The following is a 27,186-nucleotide window of genomic DNA, read 5'->3' on the forward strand; positions in this document are numbered from 1 at the left end:
GTTCTGTTAAGTCATTCTCATCGCGTTTTGCTCATTGAAATGTCCCATTCACTCCCAACTAGAATCAGAATGGGAAAAAATTGTCTATGTAAAATAAGTTGATATAAAGTTGGAAACAATGTATCAAGGTAATTAAATTCAAATTTTAATATCAATATTTTGAGAACATAAATAATTTAAAGAAAAAAAGAGGCACAAAGTGACAATAAGGTCCATGAGGAGATTTTTGTCTGGTAGAGTATTGATGCATCATTTTCCTTCTTGGTACAATACTCCCAAACATCTTTGATGCGGTGTATAGACTAATCTCAATCTCTGTCCACCTTTATCCAACAAACCAAATGCTATTCAAATCTTTTTCTTCCCTTCTTTTTAACTGCTGATTAATATGTTTTTCTTTTCTCTTAATTAGAGATCTCGAATTCTAATAACTTTGAAAATAAATAAACTTATAGTAAAGAATTATTCTCTTTTAATGGGTCTAACATAACGTATATCTAAATTAGCCGAATAATGGTAGAATAAGTCATCACATGGGTATAAATTTCCAACCGAAGCCATCTCTCTTTGATAATTGACCCAGGGAGAGAACACGTAGTATTACCAGAATAGCCCAAATTTACAACGTTTAAAATTTAGTCACGTCAGAATCAAAGTTGTAAAGACCGGCTTGAAGTTATAATAACTTCAGAAGAAGAAGCAGGGGAGGCTCTAAACTTTAAAGTATGCCAGTACTGGCTAAACTTCAAATAAGTCATAAAATGGGCTATGTTTTAAACAGTGTCATCACAAGCGGCTACCTAGTGCCATTCCTACCAAAGAAAAGAAAAAGAAAATTATCACACCAAACCAAGAAGCCCATCTCCAAAGCCACTACAGAAAAGCTTCATGCAGGGGAAGAGAAGAAGCGCAAGCTGAAAAATATCGACGTAAATCAAGCAACGCAACAAAGGGCACGTATAAATGCACATGGAAAGACAAAAATACCCCTTGCTAAAGCAATTATGTCGATATGAAGAGACATGTGCAATAGCAGAGAACAACTACGATGTTTATCATATTCCTCTTCAAGATGAACCAAATAGACATTCCCATGTTGGAACCAAAAAAAATGATCGAATTATAGATATAGGCCCAACAAAAACTTGAGTTCGTAAATGTAGCACAATAATTGCAGTGATCCACAAGTATCTAGAGACAAAAGAAATGAAAAACTTGAGTAAGATTCAATTGAAATAACAAACCCTTGTAAACATGATATTCTCTAAGGTCATCGGATAAAATTTACAAGGTGAAGACAATACCTGCTCATATACTAGCTAAGGGAGCAGATACAATTCAAAAAAATTGCTCACAGCTCGACATAGGAGCCTGATTATGCCAACTAAATAAACTTTAACAGACAATTAACTTTAAGAGCATGGCTAGCAGTTGAAGGAACATGAAATTATCCTAGGTTGTTAACATAATCAAGTAAAGCCAGAATTAAGACAATTTGTATGATGGATCCAGTAGACTAGACCAATTACAGTCAGGTTCCTTTTTCCTCAAGCCTACTCAAAAACCATAAAATGACCAACTCAGTATAGGCAAGGTGAACTATTCACCAGTTTTTATGAAGGTAACATGATGAAGTGTTCACCCATAACTTTGATAAGTCCAAATGTCCAATGCAACTCTATGCCTTATTGTGTCGATTAAATTCACCAAGTGAACTCTAATTGGAAAACGGTTTCTAAGGGACTAAGCCCCAATATTTAAAGAAAGCAGAGACGGTTGCAAACTTTCATAAGAAAATATTAGGAAAAAATGTCCAAACATGTTGCAGCACAAAAAAACTAGACGACGTATCCATCTGACCTATGCAGTTGCAGGAATAGTGGCAGTTGCTTTCTGTGGTTTCTTGGAACAGAAAAGATTCAAAACATCTGCGTGATTCCTAATGTATCTGGGACATATTGCAAGGAAGTCCTGTGCTTCACTCCGCCTTCCTGCTTTAAAGTATGCTTCAAACAAATTGAGAAACACAGAAGTTGATGGAAGTTTCTTCAGGGTCACTGCTGCAGTAAATGCAAGTGCATCATCAGCACTTCCAGTCTTGGAAAGGTACTTGATGAAGGGATCCAGAAAAGGTGGGTAATCTTGACTTTTCATCAAATGTAAAACATCTAGAGCTTCCTCGAAACCTCGTTGGGCCAATAATTTTCCTATCAAGAACTTATATGTGGTATGCCACACACGTAGTTCTTTCTCATTAACCATCTTCTCAACAAGATTGAATCCATGAATCGCTCTTCTCTTGCGGCAGTGCAAGGACACTAAGAGTTCTAAAGCATACCCAGCATGGGATGGCCCTTCCTTTTCGACCATCATTTCAAATGCCTCTGAAGCTTTAGCCAGATCACCGGCTTCACAGTATCCTTCAATTAAAGATGTCCATATTTTAGACTTTGGAGTAGAGACGGTTGATTCTATATAATTCATAAACTCATTGGATTCCTTATCCTTCCCACCACTACCCAAATTGAAAGCAATTTTGCTCTGCTGATTATGACTAGGTGTGAAACCAGCATCCTCAAATGCTTTCAATATCTTGTTGCATTCGTCAAATCTGTCAACACTGGTCAAAGACTTGAGGACAGCATCGAGGTTAGCACTAGTCAATGAATTGCCACTTTCTGTGAAGATCCTTAAAACTTTTGAGAACAATTCCAAATCAAGCTCCTTGCTAACAATTATTTTCTTCAATAGAAAAGTGCAGTCTTCCGGGGATGGCTTGTTTATGCCAACCATTGCAAACTCATATAAGTCCACGGCATCCTTAATCATTTTTCTCTTAACAAAGTTATCCAGAACCCTAATATATGTTTCTTTTTCCATTTCAGATCCTGCAGTTCTCATTTCATCAACTAATTTCCAGAGCTTCTCACTGTACTCTTCCCTACCTAAGACCCTTGCCATAGCATTAAATGTCTGCTCATTGTGTTTAAATAGACCACTCTCTTCAATCCACCTAAAGAATATCAACGTCTTATTAGTTTCACATTCAAGCTTCTCCAAAATCATACTGATCAATTCACTCGAAAACTCGAATTTCGACTCTCGCAGCTGCTTTTCCACATCATCTCCCCATACATTTCCACGAATCAAATTGCAAACCCTAGAACAAACCTCCTCGCTCGAATTGCCAGCCAGCTCAGAACCATACAACTTTTTTAGCTTTTCCACGTCACCGCTCAGCTTCTCCTTCTCAAATCTCTCAATAGCTCGATTAAACGTGCCCCTGGACACTCCATACCCTTTACTTTTCATGATTTCAACCATACTCCAAAACTCCTTGACAAACCCATTAGACCCCAATATCCCTAACATATAATTATACACCTTTGAACTCAACCTCTCGCTCTCATTCTCCTTAACCCAGTTAAAAAACTTACGTGCCGCATCAGGGGCGGTATTAAAGCTCCTTAACGCCCTTATAACCAAATCATGCGTGACAGTAACATTATTAGACTCTAAATCAATCTTAATTTCTTCATTACTCCGGTTTGGTTTAGAGAAAATACCAGTTAAAACAGCGATTTGATCTGAAACTTTGTGTTCGACCGCCAATTCAGATGTGGAGAAACTATGAACAGTGAGTGATTGGTAAGGGAGCATGTGAGATGCACGTGAGTGGATAGTTGAAGAAGCGATAGAACTAATAGATCGATTTACCTGAAACGGAGATTGATTGATGAGGTGCCTGGAAATGTGCGGCTGAGCTAGAGAATGGTGCCGGAGAAGAAGGAGAAGCCATTGCTGTTGATTACGCATTCTTCTTGGTAGATTCCGATTGCTTAATTGATCAAAAATGAAAAGAGTTTCGGCTGGTTTTTTGGGAATGAACAAAGAGGATTTTGGTAGGGTTTAGGGATGAAAACTCAGATTGAATGAGTTCGAACAGATTCGGGTCAAATGGAGTGTATCCAAGATCCGAAATGTTGTGTTTTAGATTTGGATTAATTAGGGTTATGGTCCTATAAAATTGATTTCTTTTAAAATTGGAAATCGAAAAATATACATATACGGATTAATTACATGACTGGATTTCTTTTAAAATAATTATTTATTTTATAAATATTCTTTAATAATTATTATTTATAGCAATATATAGAAATACTATATGTTTCGTTAAAATTATCTCTGTCTATCACTTCTTTATCTTTTTTCTCTCACATTTTTTTTTGTCGCTCTGTCTCCTTTTCTTTATTTCCACTTTTCTCTCTCCCTTGTTTTTCTTTTATTCTCTTTCACCCTTGCTTTCTTTCTTTTAGTCTTTCTCCCTTGTCTTTTGATGTTTTTTTCTTTCTCCTTTGGTAGCTCTTTTTCCTTTCTTTCTCTCTACTTTTTTCATAGAGTAGTCAATAATTTGTAAACTGAATAAAAGTCGTATCAACAATTAATTAGTAATTTAATCGTAACAAATGAAGAGACTTAATAAATTGCAAAATGAATTACACTTAAATTTAAAATATTGCAAAATGAATTAAACCTGAATTGAAAATATATAAAGTTGAATTAGAAGAAAATTAAACGTGAATGCAAAATGTAGCAAATGAAAGAACATTCTATGATATGTAAACTAAATAAAACTTGCATCCATAATGAACTAAACAAGTAATACGATTATAACAAAACAACTAATAAACTGCCAAATAAATTAAACTTGTATTAAAAGTGTATTATACAAATATTAAACTTGAATTTGAAGATAATTAAGTATGAATAAAAACATAACTTATGAAATAACATACATCGATCTATAAAGTTTATTAAACTTGTATCACTAATGAATTAAACAAATAATTTAGTAGTAACAAATCAATCAAATAAACTGCAAAATAAATTAAATTTGCATTAAAAGTGTATTACACAATAGTAAAGTTGAATAAGAAGAGAGAAATAAGAATGAATGAAAAATGCAACTAATGAAAGTACATACAATGATGTAAGAGTGAATTTAACTTGTATTAATAATGAATTAAATTATTAATCAAACAGTAACAAATCAACCAAATAAATTGCAAAATGAATTAAAGTAGCATTAAAAGTGTATTACACAATATTAAAATTGAATTAGAAAAGGGAATTAAGAACGAATGATAATTGTAACTAACGAAAGACAAGACAATGATCTATAGACTGAATTAAACTTGTGTTATTCATGAATTAAACATGTATTATATGTGCTTATACATTATTTTGTTTTTTATCCCTAAGATCGTAAAGTGATGTTTGCAATATGTATTAGAAATGTATTGTTCATGCTTTTAATGCAATTTTAATACAATTATAAAAAAAAATCTAGTTCAACTTTAACACAATTGTGATACAGTTCCATAAACTTTACTTTTTTTGAGTTTCAATCTTATATTTCTTCTAACATCAATTATAAACATAACCAAACTCTCTAAAATTGAGATATGAATTTCAAACTGCATTTTCAATTATTTGTAAAATCAACCTATCAAAACTAATCACGAGTTTGTAAGATTCATAAAATGAATTCAAAATTTGAAGCTTTATAAATGACCATCAATGGTGAATTCTTGTTGCTGTAATTTTAGAGATTTCGAGATTCTGTTTGAAAACATAATATTGTATAAATTTTTGATTTTTTTATTTTTCTTTCTCGTTATGTTTGTAGGTAAAAATAGTGAAATAGGAACACAAATTGGTGTGAGAATAATTATTTAAATGAAAAGTTTAAAAGAAGAAGAAGAAAATATAATAAAAGAGGAGGAAGAGAGATAAAAAAAGACGACGAAGAAGAAAAATAAAAACAAGAAGACAGGGAAGAGAAAAAAGACAGAGAAAGAAAGCGGTACAATTTTTTAATTCAAAAAAATGTTATATTTAGTTTAAAAAAAATTATTGACACATAGATGTTAAATATTTTCTTAATATAGCATATTTATGTGATTTACCCTATATTACCAACATTGACAATATTACCTTTGGATGACTTATTATTGAGTTCGTTCAACGCAAATTATTTTATTAATATACAAATGAGAGTATATCATTAATCAACTAAATTATTCACGATTTATGCAAGAATTTAATATCACGTAGTAACAAATATTAATAATATAAAGGAAAATAAAAAATTATTACATCTTATCATTTATCATTTATAAGCATAAATTAATTATTATAATAATACATATCAGGATTTGTAACATAAACAATGGTGGTACTAAGCCACACAACGGGAGCAAAGTACACAAATATTTAATTGTGAAGAAGAAGAGAAGGTTCAAAATTTTCATTTTTTTTAGAATGAAAGGAAATCCCTCTATTTACATAGAACATAGGATAGTGTGAACAAATATTATTGTGTCTTATCGGAAATGTTATAACTATTTGTAAAAATTGCAAATATTCGCAAAGGTCGGCCTTTCATAAAAGTCACAATTATTCATAAAAATCATAAAATTTCATAAAAGTCGCAATTTTTCATAAAATCGCATCTTTTTATAAAATATCACAATTTTTTCATAAAGAGGGAAGACTAGTTTTAAAAAAATAAAATAAAAAATTCTAATTTGTGATAGCGTCACGTAGGCGAGCCTAAAGTTTTATCTTATGATTTTCATAAACATTTACAATAACGTCTTATTTATGTACAATTTCAGATTTTCATTCAAGTAAAACAAAAAAAAAAAAAAAACTCATTTTTCCCCTCTTTCCTTTGATTTTTCAACTATGCACAAATCCACATGCAAATTCTAATGTTTATTAATGGGCTTAAGTCATATACCACGCCTTAAAGTTGTGCGCATGATTCATTTAGACATCTCAACAGAGACTTGTATCTATTGAACACCAAAATTATTCAAAACATGTACCTATTAGACACAAAATGTTGATATGACAAAAAATGTGTATTGCACTTCCCTGAAGCGCGTGAAAAAACTTAAAATAGTGTCTTTTTTATTTTTTTTACATTTTTTCTTTTTTTATTGACACTTGGCATTATAATTAACTTAAAAAATATTTTCTTCTTTATTTACACTTTTTTCAAAAAAGAAAACACCTCACTTCCTATCTATCATCTTCTTCGTAATTTAGTTTACAAAACTTTCTTCATTTTAGCTGTAACACCGTTTTTTTTTTTCTTTTTTTATATACAAAAAAATTATATTTTTCAAATATGAAGACAAATGAAAATCAACTATAAAGATTCAGATTTGAAATAAAGTCTTCGTATGATTTATTTCAAATCTCATAAAAACAAGGAACAAGTATGAAGAAGATGAAAAAAGATAAATGATTTTTACGTATAAAAATAGTTAGCCGATATTTATTTATCACAATTTTCGAACAAAAATTTTTACTCAAATTCATATGTGGTCATTAAATTTATCAAAAATGATATAAAAAAATTTAAAAGAAATAATTTTGGAGCTATCAATTTCATTTTGTCATCGATGTAGAGTTAAATAACCGCCAACAAAAGTTTATTTCTTCTTCACTCTTAGTATGAAAAAAAAATTAATCTTGAAGTTATTTGAAAAGAATAAGATTTTGTAATTTGAGAAAGAATGTGTTTTGGGGAAGAAGATGAAGATGAAAGGGGGTTGGAGTGGGGTGGGGTAGAATACGTTGATATTTTCATTTTTCTTTTTCTTTTTAAAAAAATTAGATATTAAATGTGTGTTTTTTTATAATTTTGGGCTCAATGCCAAATGTTATTTTTTAATTAGTTATGCTGCCACATCATCGCAAGTGTATCACACACCCTTCACATTTTTTGTTGATTATCAAAAAATGTCTAATAGAAACAATTATTATACAGGTATAAGTGTTCAATTGGTACTAGTATTAGTTAAAGTGTCTAAGTGAATTATGCGGACAATTTTAAGGGGCCGCTGATGACTTAAACCTTATTAATGATATTGCTTCAAACCATTCAAACAATTATCAAGAAATACTATTATTATATAAAGGGAAAAAAGTCAAATATGCCCCTAAACTATTTGAAAAGGTTTAGATATACCCTCCGTTTAAAGTTTGGTCCATTTATACCCTCGCCGTCCAACTTTTGGTCTACATATGCCCTTTTGGGCGTTAGTTGGCCAACTCGGAATATCCAACTCATTTTACTTTTATTTAAATGTCAAATGGATTTTTCATGTCATTTTTATGTATTATCACTTGACATTTACATTCAAGGGAAAAGGGTCAAATATGCCCCTAAACTATTCGAAAGGTCTAGATATACCCCGTTTAAAGTTTGGTCCATTTATACCCTCGCGTCGAACTTTTGGTCTACATATGCCCTTATGGGTGTTAGTTGGTCAACTCGAAATATCCAACTCATTTTACTTTTCTTTAAATGTCAAATGGGATTTCACATCATTTATATATATTATCACTTGATATTTATATTAAAAGAGAAAGGGGTCACTTATGCCCTAACTATCCGACCCAATTTTAAAACACATATACGACCGACTTTTAAATGGTTCAACTATGCCCCTAATCCGACTCATATATGTGTGAATTATTTTGTTATTTACATCATCATCGCATGCTGCAGCTTGCAGTTGTGTCTGTAACGTTGTTGCGCTGAATTCCTCTGCTCTAGCCTTTGTCTGCCAGGTTTGCGCCTCCAGCTCTGCGTTGCGCCAAAACGCTTTTCAAACCTCGACTTCCTTTTCCTTTAGTTGTTGTGCCATTGATTCCTCGGCAGTTTCAATCAGAGCACGATAGTGTTCGCCATTTAAATGGTTCAATTATGCCCTAATCCGATCCATATAGGGTATTTAAAAAAAAGGATCGGATTGAATAGATTATTTAAAAGACGGGTCGTATATGTGCATTAAAATTAGGTCAGATAGTTTAGGGGCATATTTGACTCTTCTCCCTTGTATAAATTTATTGAATTATATTTTGATTTGATCCTAATTTTGTTATTCTAATTTTCTTTTAATCAAAAATATAAATTCTTCCATTTCATTTTTTCATTTAAGCTGATATAATTGCGTTATAATAAGCTTTTCATTAATTATAATCTTAGCGTTCATGTTTAAATAAAAAATAGAAATAAATGATGTTAAAAAAAATTGCTACCAAAACAAATTATTTTAATTTGAAATTCATTATTTCTTATTAACAAATAGTGTTTGTATTAATTGATCATAGATAAGTTAACTATCGATGTAAAGAATATTAGCTGCCGTAGAATTTATCTTGCAAATATGAAAAGCAATTTTTAGGTAACTTAAAATATTTGCAAAACATAAAAGACAATTTAAAAATGGTGTTGAACTTGCTACTTAAAAATCTACATTCACTCAATGTTTGTAGGTTAAAAACAATTTTTTCGAAGAAAAAATTACCTTTTAAAAATAAATACATGTTTGGCATAAAAGGGAACTTTAGTCATCTTTATGCTATAATAATGTGATGTGAGCAAGATTTTATCGAAAATATTAAATATTTTTTCATTTTTTGATGTCCAAAACTTTAATTTCATTGATCTTTGATTAATCATTCTTATAGTTATTCTTTCCATAATTTAGGAGACAAATTGTATTTTAATTTTCAATACTTTATCACATGATTCATGAATGTCTAACTTAATACGTAGGAGCTAAATTATATATTTTTGATGCAACAATGTAGCTTGAAAGATTGATAAAATTTACTTCGATAAATTAAAATAATAAAATTATAATCATATCATCTCGGAAATACAAAGTTCAGAGATTCAACAAAATTAAATATTTTTATTAAATTAAAAGAAAAAAAAAAGAAAGTAGTGGCAATGTGCACAACTTCACTTTTCCTTGATCCAAGAAATAAGAAACCTCTAAAAAAAAAAATACTACATCTTAAATAAGAAATATTGTTTTCCAAATTTGAAATAACAGTAAAATTTCAAATTATTTTAGTGGGGATTAAAAAAAAAAGCGCCTATATGGTTTTGATCGAAATTAGGATTTTATTTGTTCAAGCCGGTGGCATTTTTGACTGCATCTGCGGCTCCTTGTGCCTTGGCCTGCACTTGTTGTCCCGCCTACAAAATGATCAATCAAATATAATACAAACACATTACAAAATGAATATGTACTTCAGTAATGTATGTATATATATAATGAAATATTAATTGTCAAACCTCCTGAAGTGATTCCTTAGCAGACTGTGCAATATTGGCAGCACTATCCATCATCTGATTACCTTTTTCCTATCACATAATAATGTGACATCAGTGACAAAGCTACTTATTTAAGAATTGTAATGTAAATAAACTCGAAATAACTTTGTATATAAATTGTTGAGTCCTTTTTTGACATAAGAAAAATTGTTTCTTCGATGTAGCCACAAAGGTCACTCGACAACTGCTCTACATGTTGATATGACAATAATTTTTTTTTATTTTTTGCAATTATCCAGCAGGATGTTAATGGAAAAAAAAAAGTGTAAATAATTATAGCATATAGATTACCTGGGCTTGGCCCTTGGCTTGGCCAGCTTGGTAGCTCAAATTCTGGGAGTTATTCATGATATTGTGATTGAAATTGAGTAACTAGTGTTACAAAATCAGAAAAATCAAACTAGTTTTTAAAGAACTTAAAATTTCTTGTTGATATATTGTTTTAGAAAGTTTTGGGGTATTTATAGATCTTGAAATTCATTCAGTGCTTGACATTTGTTAATTTTGGTTGAAGGATAAGACATTCAGGCCTTAATATGGGGAAGAAGTTGCATAAACTTAGTTTATTTTGAGGTTAATTATTTTGTGTATATTACAACAAAAATATATACAATGAAATATAGATCTGAAAATAATAAGATACACATTTTATTACTATTTGTGGATGTAAAATTTTTTATTTTTTTTCTATATTGTAATATGGTAATATTTCCTATCTAAATGTTTAATATTTTTTCATTTTCTGATGTGCAAGACTTCAAATTTTGATTAATTATTTATATATCTCGTTCTTCCATAATTGGAGACAAATTGCATTCCAACTTCAATAATTGTTTTATGATCTTTATGAACTTCAATTTTTCGCTATATATATATAAATAAAATGATATAATACTTTTCTAAGGCTTTCGATTGCATTAATCTTTTTTTTTCTTTTGTCCTGTTCTAGTAGCGTCTCCACTCTCCAGTGAATATTGACAGGTTATTGTTAGTAGCTTGCTTCTACATATGCTATAGAGCTATTGCATATAAAAGAAATTACTTAATTTATTATAAATAATTATTTTATCAATAAAAAAAATATTTATAATAAAGACTTTTGACATGTTTTAACATTTATAATGAGTAATAATTTATACCTCATTTTTTTCTTTATAAACGGGCTTCATGTAATCATATATAGCTCGTTAAATTTTCTAAATAACCTCTTAAAATAGTTGAGTACTAAAAATATTCTAGCAATTCTTTAATTTATATTGTTCGATCCAATTATATAAAATTTCAAGTATTATTTATTTTATTTTACAAAAATAAAAAGCATTTTTCACGTAACTTAAAATATTTGCAAAACTTACAAAACATTTTTTTTTTTAAAAATGGTGTTGATGTTGCAACTTAAAAGATTCTACATTTACTCAAACAGATTTCTAGAAAGAAAAAAATACCTTTGGAAAAAAAACTTATATAAAAGGTAACTTTAATTATCTCTACGCGATAAAGTGATGATACCAAGGTTTAATAATTGTTGAAATATTTTTAAATTAATTATTTCATATGTATTGCAATATAATTATTTTTTTTAGCTAAACATTTAACATTCTTTCATTTCTGATGTCCAAAACTTAAAATCTATTGAACTTTTATTAATCATTCTTATATTTAGTCTTTTCATAATTTAATAAGAGAAATTGTGTTTCAATTTTTAATATTTATCATATAATTCATGAATGTGTAATCTAAGATTTAAGAACTAAATTATATATCTCTAATGCGATATAACTTAGAAGATCGATAAAATTTGTCTTCGATAAATAAAAGCATTATAAAAAATAAAACAACAAAGTTATAAATATCATTAGCAATTTAAAATTTGGAGAATTCAAACAAAGTCATGCACTTTTATTAGATTAAAAGAAAGAAAAGAAATTAAGAAAGTTGTGTCAGTGTGACTTATACACAACTTTTTCTTTTTCTTCTTTAATTCAAAAATAAGAAGCCTCTCAAAAATACTCAAACCAAATAAAAGAAATTGCTTTCCTAATTTGAAATAATAACAATATTTTAAATTATTTTAGAGGCGATTACAAAAATATGAACCCATCGAAATTAGAATTTCATTTGTTCAAGCCAGTAGCATTTTTTACTGCATCAGCCGCTCCTTGTGCCTTGGCCTGCATTTGTTGTCCCGCCTACAAAATTATCAATAATAACACAAACACATTATTTTTTGTTCTTATGAATCGCTAAAAAAATATAACTTTACATGTAGTATATATATAGTGAAATAATATTAGTGGACAAACCTCTTGTAATGAATCCTTAGCAGACTGTGCAGCATTGGCAGCTCTGTCCATCATTTGGTTACCTTTTTCCTATCATACAACAATGTATATTACGTTCACTATGAGCAAAGCTACATAATCATTATATAGAGGACGAATTCTACTTGTTTGAGAATCGTAGCACAAATAGACAAGAAATATTTTTGTTTATTTAAACATAAATTGTTGAGTCCCTATTGACACAAGGAAAATGCTCAAAGGTAATTCGAAAATTGCTTTATATGTCGTTGGTTCGGATAATACATACTTCTATGACAATTGTTATTTTCTCAAATTCACTCATTAAAGTATTTAATTTCGACAATTATGTACAAAGATGTTAAAGAAAAAAAGAATGTTCAAATAAGTATTAGCATATAGATTACCTGGGCTTGGCCCTTGGCTTGACCAGCTTGGTAGCTCAAATTTTGGGAGTTATCCATGATTTTATGATTAAAATTTAGCAATTAGTGTTATAAACTTAGACAAATCGAACTGTTTTTTTTTTAAAGAAGTTGGAATTGCTTGTTGATGTATTGTTTTAGAAAGTTTGAGGTATTTATAGATATTGAGATCCATTCAGTGCTTGACATTTGTTAATCTTGATTGAAGGGTAAGACACATTCCAGGCCTCAATATGGGGAAGAAGTTGCATAAACTTAGTCTATTTTGAGGTTAATTATTTTGTGTATATTACAATAATAATATATTCAATAAAAATTGGATCTGAATGTAGTAGAATACACATATATATTATCATCATGGAAGTACAAATATTATTTATGATTTCGTATATTGGAATATGATAATATTTTTTACCCACTTGTTTAATATTTTTTTCATTTTTTAATGCTCGTGGCTTCAAATTGATTAAACTTTGATTAATTATTTTTAGATCTAAAAATCATTTAATTGATTTATTCTAAGTGTTTTAAAATTAAAATAGATTTTAAATATTTTTGGAATGGTTGGGAATAAGCTAAAATGATAAAAGGTACATCCAAAGTCAAAATTTAAAATTTTTGACTTATGATTTTTAATTTATAAGTCAAAATGAAAAGTCAATTGAACATACCCCTAGTCCTTCCAAAAATTAAATAAAAAACAAATTTCATTCCAATTTTCAATATTTATCATATGATTTACGAATGTCTAACTTCAAATTTTCAATATACACATATATCTAATATCAATATATATTATGAACTTCTATATAATTAAGATGACGTTACACTTTTATGGCCTCTATTTCCATGTTTTATTCTTCTTTTCGCCTTGCTCATATTCAATTAATTATTTATTATGAAAATAAATTACTTATTTTATTATAAATAAATATTTTATGTACGAAAGAATAGTTATAACAAAGACTCATCACACGTTAATATTTATAATGAGTAATTACTATTTCATGACTTACGCCTCTCTAATTTTTGTTCATTATGAATTTATTTATATTTTCTTCTAATTTTTTGACCTTGTCCTAATTATAAAATGACAGTCTTTTTAATATTTTAAGTGCTGTTTGTTATTATTTAATGCATTTGAAGAAGTAACTATTCATAATTCAAACCTCTTTAATTTCTATTTTTGATAATATTAATAACTCCCATAATTTTCATATTCATAATCCTCAAATTTAATTTGTAAGTTTGTGAAATTTTATTGTATTCTTTCTACTTTACGTATAGAAATTCATATTTTGTTTATGGAGATTTCATTTAAGATTATCCTTTTTATTCTTAGTCACTTTGACTTGTAAATTAACTAACCTATAGCGTGAAAAAAAAAATATAAATACAAGAAATATTTTGTTTTGTTCTCAAACGTTACTTTTCTTTTCTATTTACTTGACTTCACTTTTTTAATTTTATCATATATTTTTTTGATATGTACGATCGTTTTTTAACCCAAGTATGATCAATAAAATTTTGAGAATAACAAATAACCTACTGCGAGTATATATATATATATATATATATTAAAAAGTTAATTTGCTGCTCATTACACTAACGTTATAACCATATAATATAGTATAACTTCAATATTTATTAGACTTTAAAAGAAGATAATTTTTTAATTGTTAGTACTTTATTTTCGCTTAAAAGAATTTATAAAATTTAACTTCGATAAGTAGAAGCATCTAAAGAAATTTAAAATTAACAAAACTGTAATCATATCATCTCGACAATGCATAGTTCATAAATTCAACGGAACCAACACTATTATTAGATTGAAAGAAAGAATGACATTAGGAAAGTTGACAATATGACCTACACACAACTAAGTAAGTAACCGAAAATGCTTTCCTAATTTAAAATGAAAACGAAACTTCAAATTATTAAGAGGGAATAAAAAAAAAAATGAGAATCAAGAATAGAATTTCATTTGTTCAAGCCAGTGGCATTCTTAACTGCATCTGCCGCCCCTTGTGCCTTGGCCTGCATTTGTTGCCCCGTCTATACATATCATCAATCAAATACAACAAAAACACATTATTTTCTGGTCATATCAATAGTTGGAAAACGAAATAAATTTAGTGAGATATTAATAGCCAAACCTCCTGTACTGATTCCTTTGCAGATTGTGCAGCATTGGCAGCCCTGTCCATCATCTGGTTACCCTTTTCCTGTCACATAAAAATGCATATTTTAAACTGTTATATAAGACTAGTTCTATTTGTAACATAAACATGCTAAAGTTATTTTTGTTTACGTGAATTTTTTACTATACTAAATCATTATATAAAATAATATATTTTTTTAAAATTTTACAAAATTAATATAAACGTATTTTACAGTTACGTTTTAGGGTATATTTCGTTTTTCAAAAACTAACAGTAACATTTTACTCCTGAAACTCCTAAAACGTTACGGTGAGTAACGCTTCAGGAGTAAAACGTTATTGTGAGTAACGTATATCAATTCTAATGCCGTCAGCTTTTAAAAAATAAAAAATACCCTAAAACGTTACTATGAAATACATTTATACAAATTTTGTAAAAATTTTAAAAAATATATTATTTTAATAATTTGCTTTATATAATAAATTAATGTGATCAAAATCTTTGTTTACGTACACATAAATTATTGAATCCCTTTTGACATTAGAAAATGTTTTAGAGTAGCCACAAAGGTGACTCGACAACTGCGCATTCATTGCTTTATACTTATTTTTATTTTAAAGGTTTCAATTCCGTCAATTATCTATCAGCATGTTAAAGTAAAAATGAATGTGCATATGATTACCTGGACTTGGCCCCTGGCTTGGCCAGCTTGGTAGCTTGCGTTCTGGGAGTTATTCATGTTTTTCTGATTAAAATTGAGTAGATAATGTTACAAACTTAGAGAAATCAAATTATTCTTTGAAATTGTTTGTTTGATGTATTGTGTTAGGAAGATTGGGGTATTTATAAATCTTGATACCCATTCAATGTTTGACATTTGTTAATTTTTGTTGAAGGGCAAGACACATTCTAGGCCTCAAATATGAGAAAGAATTTGCATAAACCTAGTCTATTATGAGGTTAAAAAGTTAAAAGAAAAAAAGAAACTTAAGACTCGGAATAAGTTTGTAATTTTTCATTAATACATTAATTAGAACCATTTATAGTAGTAATAATTAGTACCACTACGTCTGAATTGCACAGAAATAAGTATCAAATAACTAAAAATGTTTGTTTGATGGTTATAAATAAACATTTGTTTGATGGTTATAAATTTAAGTTGTGAAAATCGTAGAGTATTATTTAATACTCCATTCGTCTCCATATACTTCTACCAGTTTTTTCTTTTAGTTAAATTATATGAATTTTGATTAATATATTTTTTAAATTATGAAAAAAAATGTAATTTATAAAGTAATATTTTTCATATAATTTTTAAATATTTGAATTTCAAATATCTAATTAATCCATCTTATTTAGCCAAATTAACTCTTAAAAAACAAAAATGAAAATTATTTAAAATAGAAAAAATATAAATTATTAACTTACATGATGATTGTAATAAACGTGTTAACTATAAGAGGGTGCATTTTGCTCTTTCCATTAGGTGAATAATGTAAGATATACTAACAAAGCTTTCGACATCTCTATGTCGATATAGATTAATTACTGCTATTTTTTTGTAAAAATATTTTTACATATGAACATAAAGTATGTTTCTTCAACCTCATTAGTTTCCTTACATAAAAATTTTCAACACTACTAGTTCTATTACTTAAAAATGTATTTCTATAAAAATAAATAATTAAATACATTTCTGATATCTGATAGACGAAACATAAAGAACAAAGTAAAGGGAGAAGAGTGTCTTTTGTTTGATTTCTTATTAAAGCAATTTGTTTAATGACTCAATCAATCAAACACAAAAATAATTTGTCAAACACACAAATGTAGGGTTATGTTTAAAAAATGAGGGTTTAAAGTGTAGCAATTAAAACTTTAGAGGTATGTTTTGTATTTTCTATTTTTATATCCAATACCCTGTCCGTTTGTATCGTCTCTTTCGTTCTGGAGTCGCCAAACAAGTCTCAAACTTTATACGTTCAGAGACCTCGCCGCTCCTTGGCGGCTGTAAGAGGTCGCAATTGCTTCCTCCGGTGACTGCTTTGCCGTCTCTCTCCAATATTGTGGCGGAATTTACTTCTCAAATACTTCATCTTCTCCTTACACTGTTTTTGGTACGGTTTTTTTTATTAGTATTGGTGCACAATTTATACTTGAAATTGTTTTCTAGGGCAAAAGTTCTGTTTCTATTTTTTGATAAATAAATAAATTGTTTCCCCTATTTGTTGTGTTTTCCATTAACAGAGGTCTCGATAGGAAGATGGGAGCTAAGGACTTGGAGAGGAAGCTGAAGAAAAAGAAGATTAAAGATGGAGAATCACAAACAATGAACTCTAACTCTGTTCAAAATGGTAAATTATTGTTGGCTGAGGCTCAATATTTCTCTCTTTAACTTCTCTACTTTTCATTGCAATACACTCTTCTATTTTCTTCCAACTAATAGATCAATCTCAAGTGGCAAATAGGATACATTTTGAGTTTGAATCTCACTCATATCAATACGTATTCAGTCATGTCTGTGAAAAAAAGTTTGTTCAGAATTATTCGATTCTTGGCTGTTATTGCGGAGTTATAACCACCTTCTAACAGGTTTAACAATTAAGTGCTTAAATAATCTGTATCTTGTTGTATATGTTGAAAGCATAAATTAATTGCTTTTGATTTTTCATAGCAAACTCTATCAGTAGACAGGCCTAATATTTCAGAGTATTGAACTCATTATATGCAATGCTTAGCAACCATCTCATCATTATCAATCCACGTTCCCTTAGAATTGTCAACTACCACAATAAGTTAGCAATTATAAGAGCAAGGAGCCAGAAACAGCAAGCTGAGAAACATTATGCCAATGCACTGACCATAACAATGAATTAATCCTTGCTCATATCAGATATTGTTGGGAGTTATCCATTGCTGTAAAGTTTATACTTGATTCAGCTCTTCATATTGATTGAGGTCGTCTTATGGAGAAATAGGTGATTCACACATTCAGCTGCAATCTAGACCAATCTCCTTTAGAGGGGACTTCTCTTTTCATTTTAATAAATTATCTCTCAATGTCTTTTTGTTGGCACTCAAAATACATGCTTGTCAATCAAGGTAATATGTTTTATACAAAATTACCAGCACACTTGATACCCCAAAAGGACAATTTTAGATCTAGAGTTCAACATTGTCTATAATATTATAGTTCCACTTTGGCACTGAATAATTGGTGGAGTATTGAGAATAGAGGTGGGGAGAAGGACTGGTGTGAGATCATTCCTGCTTGCATTTGGTGGACAGTATGTAAAGAAAGGAATGGTAGACATTTTGAAAGCACTAGCAGTTCTATCGAGAAAATTAGGATGAATTGTCTTAGCTTGTTCTTTTTTTGGTGTAAACAGAATATGTAGGGGGAAGTAGGAGAATTAGTATATTGAATTGGCATAGGATTTTGGGCAGGGGTTTAAGCACCCTTCGATGCTTGTAAAATTTCCAACTTAGCACCTTTTCCTGGGGTGGCTAAGTATTGACGGAATAGAATTGTTACTTGTCTCAAAAGAAGACGTGACAGGAAAGGATCCTGAAAGTTGGGTTAACTGGAAGAAATATGTGCTTACCAAGATCTTCTGGACTTCTTCACTCAGCCAATACTTCTTACTGTTTCTGTATGTTTCCTGAATAAAGATGTTGATTGATGCCTTCTTTGTAGAGGAAAATTTTCCCAAGGTAACCAAAGAAAAGAAAAGGAACAAGAAGAACTTGAATATGCAAAGTAGAAGAAGCAAAGATGATATAGATGAATGTCATATCGCATATCATAAAGGTAAAGAATTGGTAAAGTTAAGTAATAATTTATGTTGAGCATCAATTGTTGGTTTATATGGATGATTTATTTAAGGTTTTAGCAGATGAATCAAACAATGCAGTTGGGGAAAAGAAAAAGAGCAAATCATCAAAGCAGAAGAGGAAAAATAACACACTTGCTGAAAGTGGTGGAGTTAATCAATCTAATGAAATAGAGGATGAAATTGGCCGAGATAATACCATATCAAGTGAGCCTGATAATCAGGAAACAAGAAAATCCAAGAGAAAGAAGAGAAAAAGTGACAAGAAAGCTGGCAAAGCGGAAGTTGACGGTGTCCCCAAACGACAAAGAGGTTAGAAAGAAAGATTATTGAGTTACATATTTCACTCTAATATTTCTTCATCATGTATTCAAATTTAAAATATCTAAGGTATTGAAAAATGTTAAGCAATTGATGTTTCAAAAAGTTAATCTCGTTAGGGGGGCAGTCTATAGCACTTGCTAGCATGCCCTTATGTCTATAACTATACAGCATTGAAACTACTGAAAAGTTTCACTTTTGAACACAATGAAGTGAATCCTGATTGCAGTTCCTAAAATATTTATTTCCAGGAAACAGTATGAAATTCTTAATTCTCCTAGGAGATAAATTATTTTAGGAAATCGCGGTAGAAGATATAGACTTAAAACAATATAGTTAAAGACTCTAAATGTTAAAAGGTAGTGACATGACACTTCTATCAATTGAAATGAATTTCACTGCTCCAGTTAAATGCAACACACTTATTGTACAAGAAGCATGTGTTTTCGTGATAACAGTTATACCCAATGACCATCATGCACTTTGATTTACCGACCCTCTTTTGATGCGTATGATCGTGAAAAGACAACAATTTATGTTTTAAGATCTATATTTGATTTTTTTTTTAATTTCAATGCTGTCTAATTCCTATAGGCAATTTAAAAGAGACCAATGACATTGTAGAGAAGGATCATCCATTATCAATAGCTAAGGATGATTTTCCAGTGGACGGAGAACAAGTTGAAGAAGAAGAGATTTATGAACTATCTTCAGGGGATGAGGATTACTCCAAAGGAATGAGAAGTATGATCTTCTCTCCATATATATACGAAATACCTGTTACCTTGTGATTTGAAAAAATATAATATTATTTCAAAAAGAAAAAGATAACGATTCTTGTTGATTCTAGTGTTATATTCGTTATGATTTTGATGTGAGATTTTCCTCGTTTAATATTCCAAAGAAACTCGTTCAAGTTAAACGCAACATATTAATAGTTCTTGCTGTTGAACATTTTTCTTATTCTGAGACCTGAGTAACACATGCCTGGTTTTACTTTAATGTCTTGCCAGTTATGTTCATAGACATGATGAATTGAAATGTTCATTTTTTACGGGGATAATATTGGTGTCCAGGCTAGCTTGCACACCCAAAGAAATGATCTTTTTTGGATATACTGCAGTGCGAAATGTTGTATATGAGAACACAAGTATACATTGATAAATAGAAAATTTCCTCCTTTTTTCTGGGTGCAGAATGGGTTGCTAATTATTATCAGAATAGGCCAGGGTTAGATGTGTTGCAAGAAAGGATTGATGAGTTTATAATTGACTACGAGGCGAAAAAGGAACAGGTACATCAGTTTCCAGATTATCTTGACCTTTATTGATGTTAATGATCCTTTTGGGAGTATGTGTAGAATGCTTGTATGTTGATGAACCTTTTCATATTTGTGGTTGGGAAAAATTATCATTGGAGTACTCCGTAGGTTATTTTCAATTTTGAAAAAACTGCTGGACTTAGTCTTTAAAGAGTTCTCCCCTTATCTCGTGGCCACCCCTCATACTGATATGTCATAAAAGTTTGTTTATTTTCCGACAACTAATCATGTTCTTTTTTTGGTCAAACAATAAATATGTATTGAACCAAGTTAGGAAGTACAAGATTAGTTCTTTTGGACTCTCAAACTAGAGCAATAAGAAACTTACTAATCCAATTCTTCTAATCAAGTTGTATATATTCAAATATTGTTTACCTTTTCATATTTTTCTATTTGGTGCATACAGGAAAAGAAAGAAAAAGAAGCGCTTGCTGCTGAAGATGGATGGACTGTTGTTGTACATCACAAAGGCAGGAAAAAGACCACAGATTCTGAAACTGGAATCGCAGTCGGTTCTGTTTCTCAGGCTGCAGTTATGGATAATGTGGCCAAAAAGAAAAATAAAGACGTGGGATTAGATTTCTACCGGTTTCAGAAAAGAGAAGCAAAGAGAAACGGTCTGTTTATTTTATCTTTGACTTTGTTAGTACTTTCTGCCTCCATATGTATCCAGTTGACTTTGTTTTTCTCAATTAAAATTTTTCTAAAAGGTAAGTTTGAAATCTCGAAATTTTAAATTTATCTAATTAATCAATCAAAAATGAAAAGCTCATAGATAAGTTAGTCAATATAGGATATGCTTGAAAAGGCAGCCGTGTTTTTGGTTATTTGTTTTATCATTGGTGGAGAAATTTTTTCTGTCATTCATGGTAGATGAATGAGCCTCAGATAATCCTGAAACAGCAGTGAATTTGACCTCTTAAAAACCACCTCAAAAAGCAGCTTCAATTTTTTTGAAGTTTTAAAGAGTTGCACCTATTTTATGGAGAGAATTTATTGGAGAGAGAAAAAGAGTTACCTTCACACATGTTTGTTCTTGAGATCTTCTATTTTGCAAGATTGAGTTGTCCCAGCACTCTCTTCGACTTATTTGTGTGTGATGATGGTTGTGAGCTTTTCCCTTTATCATGGAACTGTGGCCCATCTTTCAATCGCATAAAAGTTGGACTGCTTCAGTAGCTTATATATGTTGGTTTTAAAACCAGTCTCTCTTCCGTTATTCTACTTGTAGTTTATGCCCAATAATGTTAAATTTTTCTTGACTGAAGTACATGCCAATGCTTTGACAAGTATCTATCTTACTGATTGGCTTCTAATTGGTTCGAGTGCCAATAAATCCTTAGATTGAATTTCAGTATGGTTATTTTCTGGTTCTTCTGTTTGTTAACTTATCATTGTTGGCTTATGTATTGTGCACAGAGATCATGGTGCTGCAGAGCAAGTTTGAGCAGGACAAGAAGCGGATACAACAGTTGAGGGCTGCAAGGAAGTTTCGACCTTACTGAACAAAGAGAAAATCTCCATAGCAGAGTTATAGCTGCACAAACTTTACAGAGAACCGATGTCAAGATTGTTCAGTTCAATTCTGCTTCCTTAAAGATAATCAGCTTAGCCAACAACAGAGGGTGATTGATAAGATTATATGATACGCATGAGACTCACGAGTGTAATGAAGTATTGTTCTTGTATGTGGAGTCCCCAATTTTGACTGTAGTTGAGTAGATGCCAAATCTTTCTTCAGTGAAGCTTATGCTTTATGCTTCTAATGGTAGGAATTTCACTTATAAATCAGATTGGTCATCTGATTTTCTCTAAGCTTGTTGCCCGGGAAATTAAAGACTATCTTCTCAATTATAGCATTCTCTGTTCTATTCATCTTAATGACAGTATTTCCTATAGAGTATGATCACTAAAGCCTGTGAGTTTCCAGATTTGATAGTATTATGATATAGATGGACATATTGTTTTTCTCTATGATATTTCATGTGAGAGAGTTCAATTTGTGCATCAAGAATAGGGAAGTGGAAATTATGCACATCTTTTTTATTTTCGACCATATGATATGTTTGAATTTTGTATTTTGGTAAATTAGTGTATGCAAACAATGGACAATTTAACAATGGCAAATGCTACCACTTCTAAAGATGGTACGCCATTTTTTTGAATCAGACTGCAAACCATATCCTGGTCAAACTAATCGATAGAATAATGAACAGCAATGGCTTGTAACATACCTAATGAGACCTGAGAGAATAAATTGTACACAGGCCGTAAAGAGATGGAGAAGTTGATTCTGAAAAATCCAGAGATGGAGAAGTTGATTCTGAAAAATCCTTGACTTGAACGCATCAAAACTTGAGGAAAAGAAGACAATGAAGAAAGAATCACCGTAATAATTTAACAATAATTAATTATATATGACAAGACCTACAAGTTAATAGCTAGTACAAATTTAAATAGTTAAGTTCATGTAAGAAACAACAACGATGACATGTAAGTTTTTTTAGCAGAGAATTGGTCCAAACTCTGTACCCAAAGAGGTCCAAATAAAAGGAAAACATGTTATGAACAGAAAATAGAATAGTAAACACATGCTTAAAGAAGTAGGAAAAACTACTGAACGTTATCCTAAACAAAGAAAGAGACGATTACAAAATAATAAAACAAAGAACAAGCTGGAAGATAAGCATTATCACCGATAGAAGCTGCAAAGCACAAGTAGTATTTCAATAAACAACAGAGATATACAGTTCATAAAATCACGGACGGACCTTAAAATGGAAGATTTATAAAGGAAAGAAATACGGAAGGTAAATGTTCAAAGAAAACAACATGAAGAGTACAAATATTATAATCAAAATGACGATATTTTATATTTATTCTCCCAAAAGGGTTTTTTATTGCACACACCAGACAACTGAATATTATAGTAACAGAAAAGCCAAAAACCACACCACAGAACTGAATTAAAAGACCAAAAACCAATATTACTACTATAGTATAGCATACTAAAAAGGAGAATTAGACATTTATCACTAACATATCTTCTCCATTTCCTCATCCTCGTTCTCACTCCAACAGTTATTAAGGATTGACCTGGGGGATCCGCAGCTACCACCGCTGCTGAATGTGAGGTACGTAAGCGATCCTCCCTTACCAAGCATTTCAGTGGTCTTTTCTCCAGAGACATATCCGATGATATCCAGGCCAGACTCGGTGTAAAGTTCCTTCCCGAGAATGTCACAGTGTAATGCCACGGAGAACTCTGCAGGTCCAAAGCAGGACAACACCCTCTCGATCATTGCAGACAAGTCAACAGCTCTGAAATCGTAACCCACTGCTTCAAAACTTGCATAGCTGAATCCATCCTCGGGGGTTATGTGAATTGTGGAGATTGCGGAGCCTTCAACAGCATTCATAGAGTAACCACAGGGGTCAAAGTCGAAATCACATATGTTTGATTCTGGAAGAATCTTCCGAATGCCTGAAACTTCAGTCATCTCAGCAGCAGTGCTAGATTGAGTCTTGAAAAACACGGATGCCTTTTTCTTGTCCAAGTTAGTCATGCACATCTCCAGAGTATAAACTGGATTCACATTATTGGCATCGGCAGGTTCAGCTGAAGCAGAATAGACATGCCAGTTCTGTTGTTTATCAGCATTGCCCATCACATATGAATTGCTGCCTGCACCAAGCTTGCCGAAATATGTGTCAAGTACAGCCACTTCTTCGGAGAAGTGGCGATGTGGGAATGGCTGAGCTCCAGGAAAGATGAAACTACCGCGTGTGTACCTCACAGACTTCACTTTCAGGTTAAGTGAGTCAGCTAACTTAAGAATGGGTGGGATCGAGAGCAGCAGTTTTGTGGTGCCACAAGTTTTGATTATGATCTTGTAAGCGTAGACAAAAAGGCTGGACTCTGAAAGGACATAAGAGTCCACTTCATCATTTGCCAATGAAGACACTATGGTGCATGCAGCAGGTGTCAGAATTTCATCCAATTGATCTTTGGAGAGGGACCGTAAGCCACAGCCAGGGCCATAAGAGTTTCCTAACTCGAAAAAGCAAATCTCAAGTCTCTTTTCGTAACCTTCAAATCCGATGGCAGAAACCGGCAATTCCATCTTGCTTGAAAGAGTGTGTTAAGGAAGGATTACTTTTTGGAGAGCGTAACGAGGATGAGGGATGAAGAAAAAGTGTTGAGAAGTACAGTATTCTAAATTTAAACTACTTCTTACTAGAACCACCTCTGGTGGTTTATTCTAAAACACGGGAAATCTCAGGATGGCTTGCGAGTGCACTGCATATGAAAAAGACATAGTAGAGCAAACAGTCAGTATATACACAAGAAGATACAAACAACTGGAATGCCATAAGGTAAAGGATAAATAAACTCACGTTGGAGTATGCAGCTGATCTGAATTTCTTGATTCCACCGTTTGGTCGAACGTCTTCAATAGTGTAACCTAGGGGAGCTTCGTAACATAAGGAACTACTACTAGACTTCTTCTTCCCACCTTTAGACTCCATTAGTTCATGGATTCCTACCTGCTTAAATCAATGAAAATAGAGCAGACGGACAGAATAAATAAGAATTATGGACTTGAAGAGCAATCAGCAACTATAAATGAATATAATGACACATCAAAAACCAAACCAATGATGTGCTTTTAGGCCTTTGATCCAACGCAAGCAAATATTGGTACAAAGTGTATGCTGGCTCTTTCCCCTTCGAGGCAGGGGTGTCAGTTCTGCGTACACAGGGTATACATGGGACTACACTGAACCGGAAGAGCTGGCTTACATCTATACTAACAACTAAAGGTAAAAAGAATAGCTCCTTCAAGCTTGTCAACATACTTCGAGATGGTAAATTATACCAACAAACCCGATAAGAAAAACCAAAAAGAAACAGATACTATATCTATAGTATGTTTTCGAGAAAAAAGAAAATTAAATGTGTAATAGCATCTTTCAGTTTTATACTGTCAATTTCAACAAAGTACTGCATAGCTTACGTAATAACACAAATGGGTCTGATGAGGGTGGTATCCCTTCAGAAATTAAAGAGATTGTCCATAATAAAACCCCTTGTTTCAAGAAATCCATATCAAAATCCAAGAATGTAAAGCAAATAAAATGTCCTAGAGAGATTGTTCACAATAAAATCCCTTGGTTCAAGAAATCCATATCGAAATTCAAAAATGTAAAGTAAATAAAATGGCTTAGAGAGATTGTTCACAATAAAAACTCTTGGTTCAAGAAATCCATATCGAAATTCAAGAATGTAAAGCAAATAAAATGGCCTAGAGAGATAGTTCACAATAAAAACCCTTGGTTCAAGACATCCATATCGAAATCCAAGAATGTAAAGCAAATAAAATATCTTCCGTCAATTTCATTCACTCATAAGAAAGACCAAACAAATACTAATCAAATCTAAAAAATCATACCTATTTTCTTTAAAACAACAACAAGAAACGGCTTCAATTTTACATCCAAAGGAAAACCAAATTATTGTATGGGCCGGCAAAGAAGCCATAGAAAACTTATGAAAGTTGACAAATCGGTAAGGTTCTATCAAGAAATCAATTCTGTAAACAATGACAAAGAATTTAACGTACACAAAACAAAGCAGCGAAAAAAATGGGGAAAATAGAACTTTAATCAGAACAACGCCAAGCATTATATCAAAAACAAGAACGGTGTAAGACGATACAAAGAATAAAGCAAAAGAACCTTTACGTACCAAAATTGGTGATATGAGAGACCTCCTTAGATGAATTAATGCTTCTTCAACCGAACCCTAGATAACACAAATCAAATTTCAAAACCATATCAGAAAACGCACAAAATTCAAGATACAATAAAAAATCAATGAAAAGAAAAAAATAATAATATCTTACAGTTTAATTGATCGACGATGCAAATAGAAAGAGAAGATCTCCAAAGGATTTCCGAAGAAAGCTTTGAATTTGTGAATTAATCGGCAAAAGTGGGAAGAGAGAATATTATTATTAGGTCTAGAATTTTTGTTTCTTCAAGGAACGAAGCACATAATTTAACGAAGAGGTGTTGATCTTAGTTATATAGGACTAGAGCCGAAGCGCGTTTAACGAGATATTGACACGTGTAATTTACAAAAATTTGTGGCCTCTCGTTTTTTTTTCTCGAGAATTGTGTATAAACCAGAGATATTTTGTGTGGTGAGTAAGAAGCGTGGTGATAACGCAGGACTCGGTAAACACACCTGTATGTATGTTGCATTCGGACTCTACTACTCTCTTCTAAACAACTCTATATTTATTGAAATTTTATTCGATTTCAATTTAATTTTAATTAAAATTCTTAAAATTATAATTTTAAGTTTTAATTGTGATTATATAAAGACTTTATATGATATAATATATGTTTTAATTTTTTTTTAAAATATTTTATGAATTCATAAAGAGATTAATCTATGATCGAATTTTTTAAGGTCCAAATTATATAATTGAAAATGTGATTCATGTTTAATGGGATTAAAGTAGATGTTTTAATTAATTCAAATTCAAAATTAAAGTAAATTGCAGAAGAAGTAAAATTAGAATTTACTAATGATTAATAAATAGGTTTGT

The 27,186-nt window shown here is 30.9% G+C and overlaps 6 protein-coding genes across 8 annotated transcripts; 1 reads left to right on the forward strand and 5 right to left on the reverse strand.

The window, feature by feature from the left end:
- Window positions 1-1,230: 1,230 nt before the first annotated feature.
- Window positions 1,231-4,251, reverse strand: LOC101244824 (pentatricopeptide repeat-containing protein At3g02490, mitochondrial-like). Its single transcript, XM_004232069.5, has one exon. The coding sequence runs from the start codon at window positions 3,814-3,816 to the stop codon at window positions 1,861-1,863; it is 1,956 nt and encodes a 651-aa protein (XP_004232117.1). The 5' UTR covers window positions 3,817-4,251; the 3' UTR covers window positions 1,231-1,860.
- A 5,421-nt stretch (window positions 4,252-9,672) lies between these two features.
- On the reverse strand, window positions 9,673-10,656 carry LOC101244541 (stress-induced protein KIN2-like). Its single transcript, XM_004232068.5, has 3 exons — window positions 10,499-10,656; window positions 10,169-10,237; window positions 9,673-10,069 (listed from the first exon to the last, which is right to left on the reverse strand). Exons 1-3 carry the CDS (start codon window positions 10,553-10,555, stop codon window positions 9,995-9,997), a joined length of 201 nt encoding a protein of 66 aa, XP_004232116.1. The 5' UTR covers window positions 10,556-10,656; the 3' UTR covers window positions 9,673-9,994.
- A 1,429-nt stretch (window positions 10,657-12,085) lies between these two features.
- On the reverse strand, window positions 12,086-13,071 carry LOC101244244 (stress-induced protein KIN2-like). Its single transcript, XM_004232067.5, has 3 exons — window positions 12,915-13,071; window positions 12,511-12,579; window positions 12,086-12,396 (listed from the first exon to the last, which is right to left on the reverse strand). Exons 1-3 carry the CDS (start codon window positions 12,969-12,971, stop codon window positions 12,322-12,324), a joined length of 201 nt encoding a protein of 66 aa, XP_004232115.1. The 5' UTR covers window positions 12,972-13,071; the 3' UTR covers window positions 12,086-12,321.
- Window positions 13,072-14,726: 1,655 nt separating this feature from the next.
- Window positions 14,727-15,928, reverse strand: LOC101243946 (stress-induced protein KIN2-like). The gene is made up of 3 exons (XM_004232066.5): window positions 15,777-15,928; window positions 15,089-15,157; window positions 14,727-14,987 (listed from the first exon to the last, which is right to left on the reverse strand). The coding sequence occupies exons 1-3, from the start codon at window positions 15,831-15,833 to the stop codon at window positions 14,913-14,915; spliced, it is 201 nt and encodes a 66-aa protein (XP_004232114.1). The 5' UTR covers window positions 15,834-15,928; the 3' UTR covers window positions 14,727-14,912.
- Window positions 15,929-16,980: 1,052 nt separating this feature from the next.
- LOC101268734 (uncharacterized) lies at window positions 16,981-22,450 on the forward strand. Of its 2 annotated transcripts, none has more exons than XM_004232064.5 (8): window positions 16,981-17,211; window positions 17,342-17,448; window positions 18,792-18,905; window positions 18,991-19,239; window positions 19,843-19,992; window positions 20,445-20,542; window positions 20,976-21,186; window positions 21,989-22,450. In XM_004232064.5, the coding sequence occupies exons 2-8, from the start codon at window positions 17,358-17,360 to the stop codon at window positions 22,072-22,074; spliced, it is 999 nt and encodes a 332-aa protein (XP_004232112.1). In that variant the 5' UTR covers window positions 16,981-17,211; window positions 17,342-17,357; the 3' UTR covers window positions 22,075-22,450. The 2 variants fall into 2 exon arrangements, with proteins under 2 accessions (XP_004232112.1, XP_004232113.1); XM_004232065.5 differs by having other exon boundaries at window positions 17,030-17,211; window positions 19,009-19,239.
- A 965-nt stretch (window positions 22,451-23,415) lies between these two features.
- On the reverse strand, window positions 23,416-26,796 carry LOC101260400 (S-adenosylmethionine decarboxylase 2). Of its 2 annotated transcripts, none has more exons than NM_001320146.1 (4): window positions 26,476-26,627; window positions 26,319-26,375; window positions 24,968-25,117; window positions 23,416-24,869 (listed from the first exon to the last, which is right to left on the reverse strand). In NM_001320146.1, exon 4 carries the CDS (start codon window positions 24,691-24,693, stop codon window positions 23,605-23,607), a length of 1,089 nt encoding a protein of 362 aa, NP_001307075.1. In that variant the 5' UTR covers window positions 24,694-24,869; window positions 24,968-25,117; window positions 26,319-26,375; window positions 26,476-26,627; the 3' UTR covers window positions 23,416-23,604. The 2 variants fall into 2 exon arrangements, with proteins under 2 accessions (NP_001307075.1, XP_019067510.1); XM_019211965.3 differs by having other exon boundaries at window positions 23,418-24,869; window positions 24,968-25,120; window positions 26,476-26,796.
- Between the last annotated feature and the right edge of the window lie 390 nt (window positions 26,797-27,186).

The sequence above is a fragment of the Solanum lycopersicum genome, chromosome 2 (assembly GCF_036512215.1).
Source record: "Solanum lycopersicum chromosome 2, SLM_r2.1".
Lineage (NCBI taxonomy): Eukaryota > Viridiplantae > Streptophyta > Magnoliopsida > Solanales > Solanaceae > Solanum > Solanum lycopersicum.